General features: G+C 39.2%; 1 protein-coding gene across 4 annotated transcripts in view; it reads left to right on the forward strand.

Annotated features, from left to right (window-relative positions):
• The window catches only part of LOC134646652 (protein PHTF2-like), a 60,654-nt gene that overhangs the window by 19,228 nt on the left and 24,401 nt on the right, over positions 1 to 17,025 (forward strand). For 3 of the 4 annotated variants that reach the window (XM_063500513.1, XM_063500516.1, XM_063500514.1), the window contains 3 exons: positions 3,066 to 3,146; positions 15,635 to 15,691; positions 15,985 to 15,996. In XM_063500513.1, coding sequence (XP_063356583.1) covers positions 3,102 to 3,146; positions 15,635 to 15,691; positions 15,985 to 15,996 — 114 coding nt within the window. In that variant the 5' untranslated portion in view covers positions 3,066 to 3,101. The remainder of the gene's footprint in view (positions 1 to 3,065; positions 3,147 to 15,634; positions 15,692 to 15,984; positions 15,997 to 17,025) is intronic. The other variant, XM_063500515.1, reaches the window with a different exon arrangement.

Genomic DNA, 17,025 nt, shown 5'->3' on the forward strand with positions numbered 1-17,025 from the left:
GTTCCATTTATTATAATTGTCATTATATCTCTAAAAAGCAGGTGCACATTGGAACATGCGCGGAACATAAGTAACCACACTGGAAACGATGACCAAAACACTCACTGGAAAATGTCAGGAATTGATTACCCTGCTGACTGAGGCTGGCAGCACAGACAACCCTTCACATGCAAAGCAAGATGTCTTCACTTGGCTGCGTTGAAATTAAACGTTCCATCTCATGTGCAAAGCTTGAGACGAGTGAGAAAAGCTTGTGCTAGAATAACAGGAGAAATGGCAGCCCTTAGTTAGCTTTCTCAAAAAGCTGAAAAGCATATGTCTGCAGCTATGTTTGATTGAATTATATGATATAATCCACGACTTAAGAAAAGCTGAGAGCAACTGCTACCCTGTGAGTCAGCCTGGCCTGCAGCCGATGCCCTCTGTCCCTCCCACTCACACAGCAGGACAACGCTGTGCTTATGTAACAGAGAAGTAGAAAAGGGATACAAGGATAGAGGAGGAAGGAAGAGAGGCTAAAAGAGAGGGGTCAAGAAAGAGAGGAGGAGAGCGGCTAACCGCATGCCTCCATGTTTTCCGCTTGACAGCTTTGCATTAACCACATTTTGTCCTCATCTTCCCCTTCCATCTCCATGAGTTATTTACTTATTATTAAAGCACTTACACTTGTCATATTAATAAAATCGTTATGAAAATTTGATTAACAAAGCTTTATAGACAGAAGTCAGAAACCCACAGTAAGCTGATTTAAAATGGAATAACTTTTAATGAAAATGTGTATGTAATCTTGTGCAGCATGCATCGGCATGTGCAATTACATCTTTTTGTTATATCAAGTGTCAAATGACTGAAGCTCAGGCTTATTGAAGCAGATCCAGTACTTTAGCTGCTTCAACCACAGCTAGCATGTTCTCATCACCTCCACCCATCTGTGAAGCGTGTTTCAGTGACGGCATCCTGTAATATTGGCATAGTGCACAGTGAAAGTACAGCCAGGAAACTGTCATGGTTGTATGCTCTTCCCATCAGTGACTCAAATACTGATGATCAACTCAAAGTTGTAAAATTAATGGTTTGTTGCTGAGGTAGAGTGTCTTGAATAGAGCAGTCAATGCAGTTTCATAAAGCACCAAATCACAAAAACAGTAACGTCAGGCCATAATAATATAATTTCTTTGGACCTTGATTTTAAAAAGTTAACCAAAAATAAAGCTTTGATGTCATTCTTTTTGTCTATTTATTTATTTTGGACAAAAAAATGGCTGGAGCCCAGAACAGGAGGACTTAAATCACACATCCATAATTTGCTATCTGGATAAATTGTCAGCAACCGCCCCCCCCCCCCCCCCAAAATTCTCCATTGCCTCCACAAGAATAAAGTTTGTTGCTTATTGGATTGTGTTATTGAAAACAGAGCTGTCAGTTCCTTCTCTGATTTCTGATTTGCGATTTCTTTCACATTTTGCATCGGCTCATTTAAGATTGCGGGTGCAAACGTGTCAGAAAAGTAACAAGGCATCATGCAACATGTCAGGTTTCCTTTGTTCCTCTGAAAGTGGTGGGCTGTGCAGGAAAAATGTCCAGTTCCATAGTTTGTACTTTGGTCTCCGCCCATGAGCTTTGGGTACAGTCCGAGAAAATGACATCATAGATAAAAGTGGTGGAAGAGAGTCATCTGAAGAGTGTCCCTTAGGGATGAGGTGAGGAGCTCAAAGTAGAACTGTCACTCTGTATCAAAAATCAGAACCAGTTGTGATGATTCTTGCATCTGACTAGGATCCCTCCCGGGCGCCTCCTAAGTGTTTTGGGCATTTCCTACTGGGGGGGTTGGAGACCCCAGTGAAGACCTAGAACACGGTTTCCGCATGGAAGAGCAGAAGGAGGTGGCCAGGGAGAGAACAGTCTAGGCATCTCTGCTGAGATGCTTTCCCCTGTGATCCATACCAGAGAGGTAGTAGAAGATGGATGAATGTAGTTAAAAGATGAACATAGTAACCCATTGGTTTGTGAAGTCTTGTGTTAAAGCCTCAATGTGAGCACTGTTTCCCATCTGTGTTGTTGTTGTTTTGGTTTTTTTTGGGTTTTTTTTTTTAAACTGGACATGACAAGTGAAGGAGAAACTGAAGGGAACACCCTGACGCGTAAGGGTAAAGCTTTATCAACTTGCTTTGACTCTACTGGGCACAGAATAATCATCACACTGTATCCAGTAAGACTTTAAACTCATTTCAAATTCAATGTGGTGCTGTGTTCAGGCAAAGTTAACCACACCAAAGATGTGTCTTTGTCCAAATACTCACACGCACATTAAGGACAAACACGTTCATAAATCCAACTTAATGACATGTTGACATTTTGTAACCATCAGTGTGTATTCATGTGTGCGTGCATTGCATTAAGGTGATATAAGTGTCCATTGGATTGCATGCCTGTGCATATGGGTGTGTGTTTGAGCCTATTTTTCCATTCATACACACCCAAACCACTGCAAGAAATCAGACAGCCATAACCAAACTGCTTCCACAGAAGTCTTATTTGTGTGTGTGTGTGTGTGTGTGTGTGTGTGGGGGGGGGGGGGGTTCAAAAGGAATAACCAGCTCTAAACAAGAGTGTTTGTTTGTATTGTAAGATGGGTGTCAAGGGAAACAACATTAAAAAAACAAAAAAAAAAAACGGGACTAGGCTTATTACTAAGGTGTGTTGTTCAGTGCGTACATGTCTTATGTTTGGACACGTTTCACATTGATTAGAGTACAGGTTAGACTTCATGTTCAGATTTGTGTACAAGGAGAATCCATCACATCACTGTACATCCCTTATTTATCCTCTTAAAAGCCTCACTGAGATTAAAACACTGCTTTTTAAGAGTGACCTGGTTCTATTAGACGTGTCAGTGAGATTCGCTTTAAAAATTGATTGTGGGAGGGGTGCGTTTAGTCCCCTCCCTCTTTTATTTGTCATGACACACCTGCCTACCAGGTATAGACCTCAGTCCTCCTCTCCCTCTCCCCAGTACTCAGTCACTCACGCTGCGCTCTCTTCTCTCTCTCGCTGTGTGTTTTCAGTCTAAGATGCCCTAGGCGGTGAGGAGGGAAATGTAAATGGCTTCCAAAGTAAAAGATGCTGTGGTGTGGTACCAGAAAAAGGTAAGACGCTGCATTTTAAAATCTGCCTTTTTTGTGTGTTTGGTTTCACACTATTGCTGTGCTTTTGTTTTTAAGTATACAACTATAATATTAAAATGAAAAACATGTATTTAATATGATATTTTGACTTATGATTACCTCTGAAACTATGCTTCAGGAGGTTTGATAGCACCATTAACCTTTTTATGCACTCTTACTAATACTAGTTTTACAAGTCTGCTTTTCATAGCGTCTTATTTTTAAAAAAAAAAAAAAAAAAGAAGAAGAAAAAAAAAGGCTTTGACCTTTTATAACCCATTACATTAAATTTTTTCCTTTTATTTCTCTAAATGACACTTTTTTTAATATTCCTATTATCTTTGCACTACTTTGTAGCCTATAAAGAAGACTAATTTTTGCCCAATGTGATTACTATTATTGTAATGATTGGGACTATGTTGCAATTTGCATTTCATAGACATCAATCAAGCTTTTCCTTTGCATTGTAGAAGTGTCTGATTAAGGCATCGTCTGTGCATATTAAATTGTATTGATATTTTATACTTGTGTGCCTCAGCTATGGTCTTTAAACCCTAAGCAATGTTTATCAATGGGATTATAATGCTCAATATTATGAGCTGTCGGGTGGACCTCCTTTTCTGTAAGACTCTTTATAAAGTCTTTGCTTTATTCTCTTCTTTGAATAATCTCCTACACATGGCTTCATCTTTTCTTTTTCTTTTTTTTTTTTTTTTTGCAAGCTCTTACATGCTCGATAATGAAAAGCAGTCTGCTTTTACTGCACTTGGGAAATGCAGTTTCATTCACTTTACTCTAATTCTACTCTCATCACTTGACATCTATTCTAAATTTTGTAGTTTAGAATTAGTAATGTAAATGTTAATAACACAAAAAAAATGAGTGTAGTTCCCTTCTTTTTATTTCTTTACTTGCTTTAATTGATAACGACGCATCTTGTCCATGATTTTCTGAGTTTAGCAAGTACAGAAGAGCAAACTGATCATCTTTTACAAAGAAATGCACAGTGATCTGATAACGCTGACCAGTTTTGCTTATATTTGCAGTCAGCCCGACTCTGACCCAGTAACACTGTTAAGACATATTTGCTCCTTTTGCTGCAGTGATTTCTGGCTTTCCTAGCATACATACAGACTGCAGTATATGTATATACTCAATAGGCGATCATACATTGTTCTTGCTCTGTGGCACACTGTGGGAGGAGTCGCTAAATCATTTAATTTCTCTTTTTAAAAAAGAAATAAAGATAGTTTTACAAGACTTCTGACACTGAAGCGAGCAGACTCCTTCAGTAAACCATTTTGATAATGACTTCCTTGCTGCTGTCAGCAGCGACATCGGGGTCGAGCCGTTCAGCACCGTCTTCAGCCCGGCTGGTGTTGTGTGTCCTGTTGTTCCATAGTCTCAGATATCAGATCCTCTGTTGGACTCCAGCGCTGGTCCCCCTGCAGCTCTCAGCTTACACACTCATCTGCTCTCACAAACCTGCCTGCCTGTTTTTCTTTTCTCTGTCCTCACTGCTGGCCTTTTTTTCTTTTGCCTTTCCAACCTCTCTGCTTTTTCTTTCATCCCTTTTTCTCTTCTTTCTGCTCACACCTGGCAGATGTAGATATCAGAAGCTGGAATGAGAGCTCACAGAATATGACCCATCAGAAGTAACTTTAATTAAAGAACAACATTGAAAACACTTGTATGTGTAAATATATACATTTTCAATCAAAACTGCATTTTTAAAAATGTTATTTTATTACTTTAAGTTAATTTCTTTATTTTGTGTCTTAAATGTAGGAAACGGTAAAGATTGCACAAACCCTACTTGGGTTGTTTTCAAACCGTTGTCTTGGCATTAGCTGATTAATCTGAGTTAAACGCAGAATGTTTTCTTTAAAAAAAACATTAAGCTCAATGCCTTGGGTATTTGCTCATCATACGTGCTGTCTAGCAAAGCTTGTCTGGGCAAAGGCACACCAGTGACAACAGCTGCTGAGTCACGAATGACTAAACCTTTTTTTAGAAGTGCCCTCGCACCTGTCCTCAGGGGACTTCTTTATCTAGCGTGTCTCATTTAGACAAGTTAAGCGATTGTTTATTTTCTCAACTGAGTGAGAAAACGCACAAGAGATTAGGTTTAACTTTTCTGCAAGCCGTGACCAGGATTTCAGTGTCTCACAAGAGACAATTTCATTCGTCTGCATTAAATCTCTTAAGTGTTCTGTAAAATTGGACAACAGCACACCAGATATATGAGCCTTGAGAGGCATAGAAGGGTCCACTGCACCTTATTATAATGTCTAGTTTGTCAGGAAAGGGTTTGATATCAGCAGCATTATGTAACCACCTGAAATCTTGCCAATCAAATCTTCTCTGCCCTCATGGAAGAGTCATACTTTTCAGATCCAGCTTCACACAGTTGAATAATTTGTTGTTTCCAAGTGAAAAGATTGGCTTGTTTGACACAGATGATCAAAAAATATATTTGTTCACTTGCCTCTGATGGCTTATAGCACTGCAGATTCTGCAATTTCATTATAAATGTTTGACATTTCTCATCTGTCACAGTATAGTTAAAACTTCAACAAACAAGTCACAGATTTAGGTTTGGACTGTTTTCAACAGAGCTACTTTCTTCCAAAGAAATCGCTGAGAGATATTTATAGTATTCAGCCTGCAAGGTGAATTTATCCAAGGACGCATTGGTGTTAAATTCTTTAAATGTTTCCTTTTTTTTAATGCTGTGAGCTCCATAAATCTGATTAAATTCAGCCAAGATGATATAAAAGTGCACATTTATGCTTGCCAGGTGTGTTTTGTTTTCATTTGGTTTAGTTTTTTGTGCTATATTTTTGCCTACTTTTAAATGTGTAAAACTGCAAAAATGGTTCACAATGCAATAAAAGACAGGGTCCAGTCACAGTTGAGTCTCACAAAGCTTATTCAGTGTATTTACATGAAGTGACATTTTATATTGCAGAGAAAGTTCGAGATTGTCAAACCGGTCTGTTAAGGTGTGTTTCACAACTCGGGCTCTTCGGCCTCTAAACCCTTCAGGCTGTCTTATGTCAGAGTCAGTGTATTTCTGACTGCTGTGCTGGGAGACCAGCTGTAAATAGACTCAGTGCCTTGTTTGTGTCGAGTCTGTTCTTTTCCTCACTGCCGTGCCATGCCAAGCCCATGTCACAGTGAAGGCACATGCACCGGAGTAGGCTATATCGGCCACAGCGCCAGCCATACTTACTTTTTCTCTCTGACAGCTTGTTTGTTGTTACCAGATAGAAAGCGGTTCCATGTAGAAATTATTCAGCTTTAAATGTCTTGAACATTTTAAATGTCCCATGCATGTTGGTTTATATTTGAGCTGAAAATGTATAACTGTAATAAATTTAATTGTAGCTTGCATGTGTGTATTTTGAGATGTGACACTGTGTATTTTTGGTGCGAGGGTGTTTGTTGTTGACTTCTCGAGATCAGAAAGTCTCGTGTGAAGATTCACTGTGACCACACTTAGCAGTCACGGGTCTATATTTAGGAGATGAGAATTTTTCTGGATTATCTTGTCGCTTCCCTGTTGTAGTTTCTTGGTGCAATTTCGTGGACGTTTACATCTCAGAATATAATAAAAAATCATCTGACCTTTACTGGGTTCTGAAACGATGCATGACTTGGTAAATAATTGCATGGTGTATTGAGCCAGAATGCAGAACGTGTGTGAAAAACTAAGTTCACCCTCACTGTTTGCATAGGAATTAAGAGGGTAAGTAGCTATTATTATGCTAAGTCAAATATACCTGATTAAGTGATCATCAGCAAATCTGTAAAAGCAGAAGTAGTTTTAATTGTTGGTCTGCTGTCTGTTAACATAACACAGAGGAGGACATCAGCAGTGATCTCAAAAGTGGTTGTTGCTGTGGTTATAAGGCCATTTCCAAAACAATTCCAAGCCCATCACTGTGCATTGAGAAAGATTATCTGAAGTGGAAAACATCCGAGACTCCAGCTTGTTCCAGCAGAGTCACCCTGAGGTCACACTGTGCAATGTTTAAAACCCAAGAGCTACATCTTGGACTCTGCAGGCCTCAGTTAGGAGGTTAAATGTTGAAGTTCATGACAGTACAATATTTTAAAAAAGAACAAGTCACTGAGTTTGGAATGGCTGCTACTGCAAAAAAGCTTGTCCTCTCTAAAAAGAACATGATAGCACAGCTTAGGTTTGCAAAGTTTTATCTGAAAAAATCATGAGACTTCTGAAACAACAGAAGTCTTTGAACAGATGAGCCCATAATGTACAGCACTATGTTTGGGGAAAACCAAACCCAGCATTTTAGCACAAACACCTCACACCAGCTGCGAAGCACGGTGGTGTGGGGGTGATGATTTGGGGTTTTGCAGCCACAGGACCTCGGCACCTTGCAGTCTTTGAGTCGACCATGAACTCCTCTGGATACCAAAGTATTCAAGTAAGGGGCCGTCTGTCTAACAGCGAAAGCTTGGATCAGAGTTGGGTCCTGCAACAGGACGATGATCCCAAGCACAAATCTACAAGAACAGCTGAAAGAGAAAAGAAGCAAGGTGAGGCAATGACTCAGTTAAAGCTCGGACTGTGAAGAAGAGCGGGCCAAAATTCATCAAAGTCGTACAGAAAAGATTGACTTCAAGTTATCACTGCTGAAGGTGATACTACAGGTTTTTGCATCATAGATTGTACTTAGTTTTTCCACATACTGCTTCTGCATCTCTGCTTAGTTTTTGCTAAATAAATAATGGCATTTGTTATGTTGGATTGGAAAATCACCTTCTTAAGTAATGATAATCTTCATTTCTTTTCCTTCATTTGCTCCAAAGCAAAAAAAGCATATTGTTCTCTTTTGAAATGTCCTTCATGTGTTTCTGGCAGCCAAATTAAAGTTTTCCTATCTGATACACACATGCACGTACACACCTGTCTGAGCAGAAAATAAACCTTACACACAGACTACAGGGAGAGCTGTTGTTGTAGTCTCGCTGTAGTCGCACATCTCAGGGGTTCATGGACACCACAAAAAACTTTTTAAATGTTTTTATTTTTGCTGATTCTTTTCTTTAGTTTGTTTCTTTTGTTTTTGCCCCTTTACGGATTTCTTCTTCTTCCTGTACAAAGTCGCTTATTTAATAAGAGATTATTGGAGGTTATTAGAAGGTGGAAGCTTCATGTTTTTATCACTGTAGCTTAAATATTTCTGGGTTTTTAAACTGCTGGTCACACAGAACAATTTGAAGACTTTATTATGACTGTGGCATTGTATGATTTCACTATTTATTTAGACTAATTTTAAGTTGATAATTATTAGTGGTAGCTGCAATCTTTTGTGTGTGTTTGAACCTGGGCTGAATGTATTCCTATATTTACACATTAGTGATGCCCTAGAGACACACTGATGGAAAAATCCCTCCCCTCTTTGTGGGACGATGGGTGTGGTTAGCTCTCACACGCTGATTAACCACCAAAGTCTGACTCAGAGAGAAGAGATGTTTTCAAACTGGAAGGAACGAGGAAAAACTGGATGAAAAGTTGACACAAACATCTGACAAACTACACTGTCAGCAGCTTCACACATTGTTAAAATCCTGCTATAAATTTGACTGCTACACATTGTAAACTTGTCTTTGATCTCTCTGGTGGGCAAAATTAGTGTGGGATTTGCTTTCTGATCCAGAGAATCATTAAATCTTTGCCAATTATATTTATTTTTTTAAAATACAGTATTTTTTTTATTTTTTATTTTTTGCAGTGTTAATAGTTTAGTCTGTGAAGCTACTGCCGGAAAGGTGACGTCCTCATTGTTGCTTGTTTTGTCTAATCTTGGTGCAAATCTTGATTATTTTTTTATTTTTTTAAACAAAAAAAACAAAACCCATTTTCCCTCAACAGCTCAGGCAATCGGGTTTTTATGGTTTTCCAGGATGGTGACTTTTTGACAAATGTTCAGAGGAATGTTTTTTGAGCCTCTTAGCACTGACCTATGAATCACTCAAGCATAAAAATAGACCCAACTCAAAGGATGACCCAGTGTTGTTTACACATAACAGGCACATTAGCAAAGAACCCGTTTTACATTGTATCATTAGGTACTATGTTGCATATGTGTTTTTGTGATAGCCTGGTAGTATATGCATTTCTTTTGCTGACTCTATGAAAAAAACAAACAAACAGTATAACACAGTTTGATAGGCATAAAAGTGTTATTTTATCAACAAAGTGATTCCCAAATCGGCTGAAAACTTGGCATATCTCAGCATGGTGTTTAAGCATGTCTTTAAAGTTTGAGAAAACTGGAACAAGTGGAGCATAAAACAAGTAGTGGGGGGCCTAAAAGAAAGGGGGGGGGGGAGTCTGCAGCAGATCAACAGTATCTGAAAGTCATATCCTTAAGAAACTGGGGAAAAAAATCAGTAAAAACCTGGCACAGGAACTGAAAGACGCATCTAGGCCTTCAGGTGATCCATCTACTGTTGATGGAAGCCTCTTTAGAAATGGTCTGAGTAGAAAGTTCGCTGTCAAGAGGCCATTCTTGGGGAAAGAAATGGGGAGAAAAAGCTGAGGGATGCCAAATTACACAGCTGGACTGAAATTCAGTGGTCACAGGTCTGGTGGAGTGATGAATCCAAATTTGAGATTTTTGATTGATGTCCTTGTCGGTATATACAGAGAGGTTAAACAGTGAGTATATAAAGCTATCTGTAAACAGTGGAGGTGAAGGCTTGGCCATGTTTTTTTTGTTTTGTTTTTTTTGTGTTTTTTTTTTTTTTTTTATTATTATTAAGCCATTGGTGTTGAAAATCTTCAAATATGCTGTATGAACAGAGAGAAGTAATTTCAGATTTTGATTCACCTGTATTTGATCTCAAGCAAAGTGCCAATACAGTACAAGCATACCATACCACATCATGGATTGGCCTCCCCAGAGCCCAGACTTTAACATTATTGAAGCAGTGTTTGATCATCTTGATGGAGAACCAAAAAAAAGGCAGAGCTTTGAATGCCCTTTTGCTGACTCTATGAAAACCACTTGAATTAAACTTGTTGGAATAGTGCAAACTCTGTTTTTGCATTGCCGTTCAATAAATCACTGCACCTATTTTGCATTTTCCTGGTAAAATATGAAGAAAACGCGGTAGGCTCAAGTCTTTTGCACAGTACTGTTTACCTGGCTTCTGCAAAACCTGCAGTTGAGTAACTTGCCAGAGGCAAAAAGGTGGGAATTGAACTCCCGGCCCTGTCATTAGTAGCGGACTCACCCAACCCTCTTAAACCTCAGCGGCCCATTTTGTTTGAAGCTGCACTGTTCAGGATTGTTACATAATGTCCACTGACAGGTTGTCCCCCTATAAAGTTTATATGACAAACTTGTTAACAGTTTACACATGCAACCCACAACAAACAGAGCAACATTACCATTTATGTGGAATCGTGTTTGGTCTTTTGTTGTTCTGTTTTTGGTGTACACTAATTCCCAAGGGAAATGTTGCGGTTTCTGGGCGCTAGAGTTGAAGTTTACGGTTGAACAGTAATTAAGGCCTTTATACGATTCATAGGTATGAGGGGCTAATTCATGCGAGATAGTCCTCAAAGGCATGGTTAATGCAGAAATATTGATTACAGCAGATTTAAAGTCAATCCAGTGAAGTCTGTGACATTTGAGTACTCTTTATTTTGAAGTCGCCTAAACCCCAAACAGACAACGGATGAATGACGACATCGCGCACTGAAGAGTGTAAATCATTCGCGGCTGACATTTCTGTTAATATGTTAAACTTCACGTCAACAACATTCCTCTGAAAGTCAGCATCTGTCTTTGTCTCTGATACCCCCTCAATTGCAGAGGCAGTTATGTAACTCCACTCTCCTCCTCCGACTCCCCTCGCTGCATCGTCCCTCTCTGTTGTCATGACGACTCCAGCATTGCTGCAGCGGCACACTCGGCCGCTCTCAGCTCTTGATTTGCTTGTCAAATTGCTGAACTTTGATTTTTTTTTTTTTTTTTTTTTGGTTCTTCCCTTTTCCAAATCATCACATTAAAACTGAGAATTTAAGTATTTGAGATTTATTAAAGCAGTTTTTTCCAAAGTGGTCAAAACCAGCTGGTTGATCAAGAGTGGTTGATGAGGGTAAATAGATAGTGATGTAACGGTGTGTGAGTGTGGTGATAAGAGGATTTACAGTGCTGTAAATGCCTCTTTGTCAAATCGCAGTTACCTCGCGACTCTATGATGTAACAACAGATGAGCGTGTGTGCGTGTGCCTCCACTTTCCATACCAACTTTCACTCTTATCTATCCCCCTTCCACTTTTATCTTCCTACTTAGTAGTCTGGTCATGTTTGTCCTCTGACTGTCCTCCACATGTGCTCCAAACATCCTCGTGTGTGTGTGTGTGTGTGTGTGTGTGTGTGTGTGTGTGTGTGTGTGTGTTTTTTGTTTGGTTTTTTTTTTAATGGGCCGAGTGGAGTGGAAAATTAGCTGTCAGTCTAAATGTCATGCAGTCAGTCAGACGTCCAGAACTCAGCTGGTTTTACCTTACTGGTGGAGCCTCGAGATCCTCATCTGTCCCTAGTCGATAAGTCACAACCCTTTTACTATATAACACATGAAGGATTTATTTTGAAAAGCATCTATAATGTTTTAAAGCAGTGGTAAAAGGTAATACTCAATTCTAGCTTCAAGTATAAGTTCTTCGTTATATGCTTATGTAGCTGAACACTGAGATGAGTGTTTATTCACCTGCTTAAAAGGCTTCTCAGTCCACTCCAGCGTGGATTCTTTCCTTATTTGTACATCGCCTCGGACAAAGAGTCTGCCAAGTCATAAATGTTTAAATAGGAGTTTAAAATTAGACGGAGGTCTCAAGTTGCACCCGTTGAAAAATGGTATTTTTTTCCCCTTCCTATAGTTAGTTAGATTTATAATGAGACAGGGAAGGAAAAAAATTAAAGTGGCCTTAAGTCTGCCTTTATCTCTGTTTATAATTTAGTGCTGCTGGAGGTGCTTTAATTGCATGATCTTCAGCAGCAGGTAGATTTTGCACACTCACTGTACAGTCTGTTAATCTGTCACCATGTTTACCGATTTGGCCTCGGTGGGTAGCTGCCAGTTTTCCTGGACTTTCAGCTTAACAAGAAAATGCCAAGGTCAAGATTTCCTTTTGCCTGCCAGCTATTGTTCATGAATGCAGTTTAATTGTAAAAATCTGAATTGTTTGTAATTCAGCAAATAAAGTAATTCTTTTGTGTTTTGCTCACGTGCAGCCAAACCCTTTAAAACACACAATTAAAGACTTGACTTTTTCCTTCTCATATCTGCATACTTGTATGTTAATACGTAATTATAGCTGCATAGCCAAAGATTTCTCAAGTTTTTCTATTATTATTGCCCAAGCGTATTTGTAATGCATTAAACTTGCTTGATTTTGAATTGTAAAATCTGTTTACAATGTATCTGTTTACAGTTAGTCCTGGTGTCTTGTCAGCTCAAGTTCAGTATCTTTAGCCCATAAAACTAGAAATACTGAACTTGCTTTGCTATGGTCTACTTTTAGCACAATAACAGAAGGCCAGGTCATTATAAATATCAATAAACTGATATTTTGGAGACGGTCTATCTTAACTTTAAGACTTGGAACCTAGGCAGACAATTCCTTTCATTCCAGCTTCAGCATGCATTTCCAAATTATTATTTTTTTTTTTAGTTCCCATTCCGAGCTACTCCGGTAAATAAAAACACTGTACGGTCGTGTACTGTCATCCTCCCTCCACACTCAGCTGTTTCTACCTGTTATGAGCTCTCTGATGATGTTGTAAAGGCGAAGAAAACATCAGAAATTAACAACAAACTTTGTTCAAAATACCACTTCACAACCACTGCTCCTCAATGAGGCCTTTCCAGAGACTGCGTTGTCTGGCCCAGCTTGTTGCTTTATTATCACTGTAAAACACAGAGAGAATATTATCAAATGTTGCTTTTTCATAAAGAGGAAACAAGTGCATCACAATCTGACTGCAAGTTCCGGACAATATAATTTGAAAACTGTCCATGAAACCGCATGATTAACCTCACAGTACCCAGCTACCTCCAGACAAAACAAATTGATTAGAATTTGGGATTGATGTGTACTCAATAGTTGTACCATAGTGTGACCTGCGGGAGGGCAGTGTCACAACAGGCACATGCTGAAGCTGGTGTCAAAGTGTGCCTGTTATGTGGGACGGCCACGATGTGACACCTTGCCTGACCCACATCTTTTACTGGTATATGTGATCTTTGACATGGAGATGTCACCAGACTGAGGTGCTGTCTGCACCACATAAAAGAACAAATCATTTTACTAATGTGATTGTTGTTGTTTTTTTTGTTTTTTTTTAATAAAAATAACTTTGGAGGACTTGTAAAGTGATATTTGTAATAAGACAGGGTTTTGTTTTTTGTTTTTTTTGTAACTACATGGGACACATTCTCTCTTCTTGAGTTCCTAAAATTGATTCCTCTCTGTTTCAGTCTCTCTTGGTGCTCTTCCTTCGTTGCCTTTGACCTCTCTTTCTTTCTCTCTCTCTCCATCCATCATTAATGAAACTGCATTAAATATGCATAGTTTCCACTGGCGTGCTCATGGGGTGACCCAGACTCGATGCCATGGAGGCACATAAGCTCGCAAGAAGAACCTGATCTGCTGTCACCTCTAGCAGGAGAGGGGTTTTTTTTTGTTTTGTTTTTTTTAAAGAAGCTGCTTAATAGTGCAACTCTAGTAGAATTGTATCTTCTAATTGTGAAATCTAAAAGCAGGTGACATAAGAAACCAGCAACCCTGTCGGTGTGAAATTGGTTCAGTCTGACCTTGGAGTGCGTTTGTTTTGATCAGTGTTCCCAGATCAGATACAGATATATCTTGTTCTTACAGTAACAGCACTCTCTATCATTGTCTGATATATTTTCTGTCTGGTGTCTGCTGTGCTTGGCTCACACAGACCACATTGCTTGGCACATAATAGCATATAATGGCTTATCCACTCCTCTGACCTCACGCACACCCTGATAAACACGATTAGTCCTCGACACGCACCAACGCTCTGCAGGTCTATTGATCCCTCTGACAGTAACAAGTGGTGCACCCTTCATTTCGCCCTGCCCTTCCTCCTGTGTGTTATATTGGTAAATACTAGCTGCTGGTGCATATTATCCTATCAGGGTTTTTTGTTAGCTGTACTCCAGTTAAGAGGTAATCAAGGAAAAGAACAAACAGGACGTACTGTAGGTGTAATGTGTTCTTGTTGCTGGTTTTATGTGATCTGTACATTTCAGTGCATGAAGTGTTTACATCCCTGTTAACTTGCTGTAGTTCTGTGTCATTAAAACATCCAAAAAGTCTGCAGACTGATAGTCGGGGCACAGCAGCACTTTATTAAAGTAGATGGCTCAGAGCGCAATAATTCATCCTCCAACATATTGGCTGAACTGCTCCTGTGTTTGGGACTCTATGCTACAGCAACACCAAGAAAACTGAAGTGGTTGCTATAAAGATGGAGACTAGTTCTGTGACAACTCAGTCACTTGGTGTCTTGAACGTGACTTCAGTGCATTCAGATACCAATGAAACATTTGTTATACTGCAAATATTAACTGTGATAAGTTGCTATAAATGGCAAATCTATTCTTCTCTACATGCCCAGAAATCCATATTAAACAGAAATTCACATTAACAACTGAGTGACATAGTTACTATTTGTGAAAGATGGAGATTTAACCACAAAATGACATAGGCGCTCGGCAACCTTGCTTTTATATCGGAGTATAACTAAAATACAACCAGTTGAAAACCAAAAGTTCTTAAAGAATTAGAGGAGAAAACATTGATTCACCAGGTTCAGACATCTTTACAATCCCGTCTTACTGGAGTGGATTTCTCCTTATGGGGCTGATTTACTGTGTGTTTTAATGGCTCACTTTCAGATCCATCCATATCTGTTGTATTTTCAATAAATTCCAGCTAGTTTTATGAGACCGTGACAGTTCCAGTTGTGAAGCAAGAGCCTGAAATCTTGAACTCCCACACAAAACAAAACAAAGCTCTAACCATAATCGTGTGTCTCTGCAGACTCCTGTTGTTATGAGATATAATGAGGCTGTAGGTAATGGGGATGATGCAGCTAGCAGATGAAGGGCGGATTTCATGCAGAGAATGAAAGTAGATCAAGCTTTATTCATAAGTTTGATTGTTCAGAGGAAGATGGTCTGACCACTAACCTTTATTTGCTCTGCAGTCTTTATCAGAACAGAAACTTTGTTGTGTGTAAAAGAAACCTGTTGTGGTTTTCAATCATTACTACTTTTTTCTGTAAAGTCTGCAGAGCATCTTATAAGATTAAAGCTTGTGCTAGGTTTGTGTTTACTGCTAGTTTCTTCACTGGATTTCATAATTAATACCTTGTTTGTTTTCATTTTTCCAGATTGGCGCCTATGACCAACAGATATGGGAGAAATCAGTGGAGCAGAGAGAAATAAAGGTCTGTTTCCTCCACACTTCGATGTTTTGGTTTGGTTTTTTTGCTTTTTGCCATTTTCATTTTCCTGTTTGTTTTTCCTTCTGGTCTCTGCTTATTCATCCTTCGTGTCTTGTGGGTTCCTTTTGCGTTATCGCTTCAGTTTTATTCGGTTTTTATTCTGCCATCACTTCTTTTCCTATGTTTTCTTTTCACTCTTTCCTTTCTGCCCTCCTGGCTGTGTGTCATCTGCCCATTTGTCCTCACTTCACCTCCATTCTCCTCCTCCTATCACCTTTTTCTCTTCCTCTCTTCAGTTTATTTCTCTGGTGAGTACACAGCAGGGAGGATGTTCCTCCTGTTTTCCCGCAGTGCATGTCTGCTCATCGTACGCTGTAGACAAAGTAGACTCTTATTGGTTATTGGTTTGTTATCACGTAGTTTTCAGGGTCACAGCTGCATTCCTGTGACCAGTCAGTGTGGTGTGTTTCTCTCATCACAGACCTAACAATGTGCATGCTCAACATCTAGTTCACAGTAGCAATGTGCACATGTGACCTCAGTTACCGTAACAACCAAATGATGACACCTTAGTGCAGAAATTACTATACCAACATAGTAAGTTCAACCTCTGATCTCTTGACCTTTTTTTAAATCGGAAAAGTTTTCTTGCATTCAAACTTCCTGTAGTTTTATTTTTTATTGAAGGAGTTATTAAAATTTCATATGCATTGAATCGGCCTAAGATGAGAGTTTTGCTATCTGACAGATCTGTGCTTCTATCACCCTCCATCCCTCATATAGTACTTCTTAGAGAGTCTTTTTAATCAGCTCAGTCCACACACACACACACACACACACACACACACACACACACACACACACACACACACACACACACACACACACACACACACACACACACACACACACCACTGACCTTGGTTTATGTCTGTTAAGCAATGGTTTCCCAGAGTCTGCAGCTGCAGCACGAAGTACAGAGTGCATCTTAGTGTGGTACTGACACAAGATGCTTTACCTCCTGTTAAGTGTTAATTATACCGTTTATTGGCTCGTATAAACTCAACCAATCAGCATCATAAATCTAGAGAAACTATGACTGGTCTCTTCATTCTATTTTTAGCAGAAGACGACAGCTTATCTCACTAGAAGAGAACTGCTCTTTTATTCTTATCACAACCCTGATCATAACTGCAGTTTATTTACAAACTGGAAAGAAAGTGTATTTTTGGACTACTTAACGATTTAAAGACCAATGCCATTTTATTTAATTGGTGTTAAGCCTTATTGTTACAACACAAACAAATAAATGCCATTTGTCACTCATGAGCAGAGTC

The sequence above is a fragment of the Pelmatolapia mariae genome, linkage group LG17 (genome assembly GCF_036321145.2).
Source record: "Pelmatolapia mariae isolate MD_Pm_ZW linkage group LG17, Pm_UMD_F_2, whole genome shotgun sequence".
Lineage (NCBI taxonomy): Eukaryota > Metazoa > Chordata > Actinopteri > Cichliformes > Cichlidae > Pelmatolapia > Pelmatolapia mariae.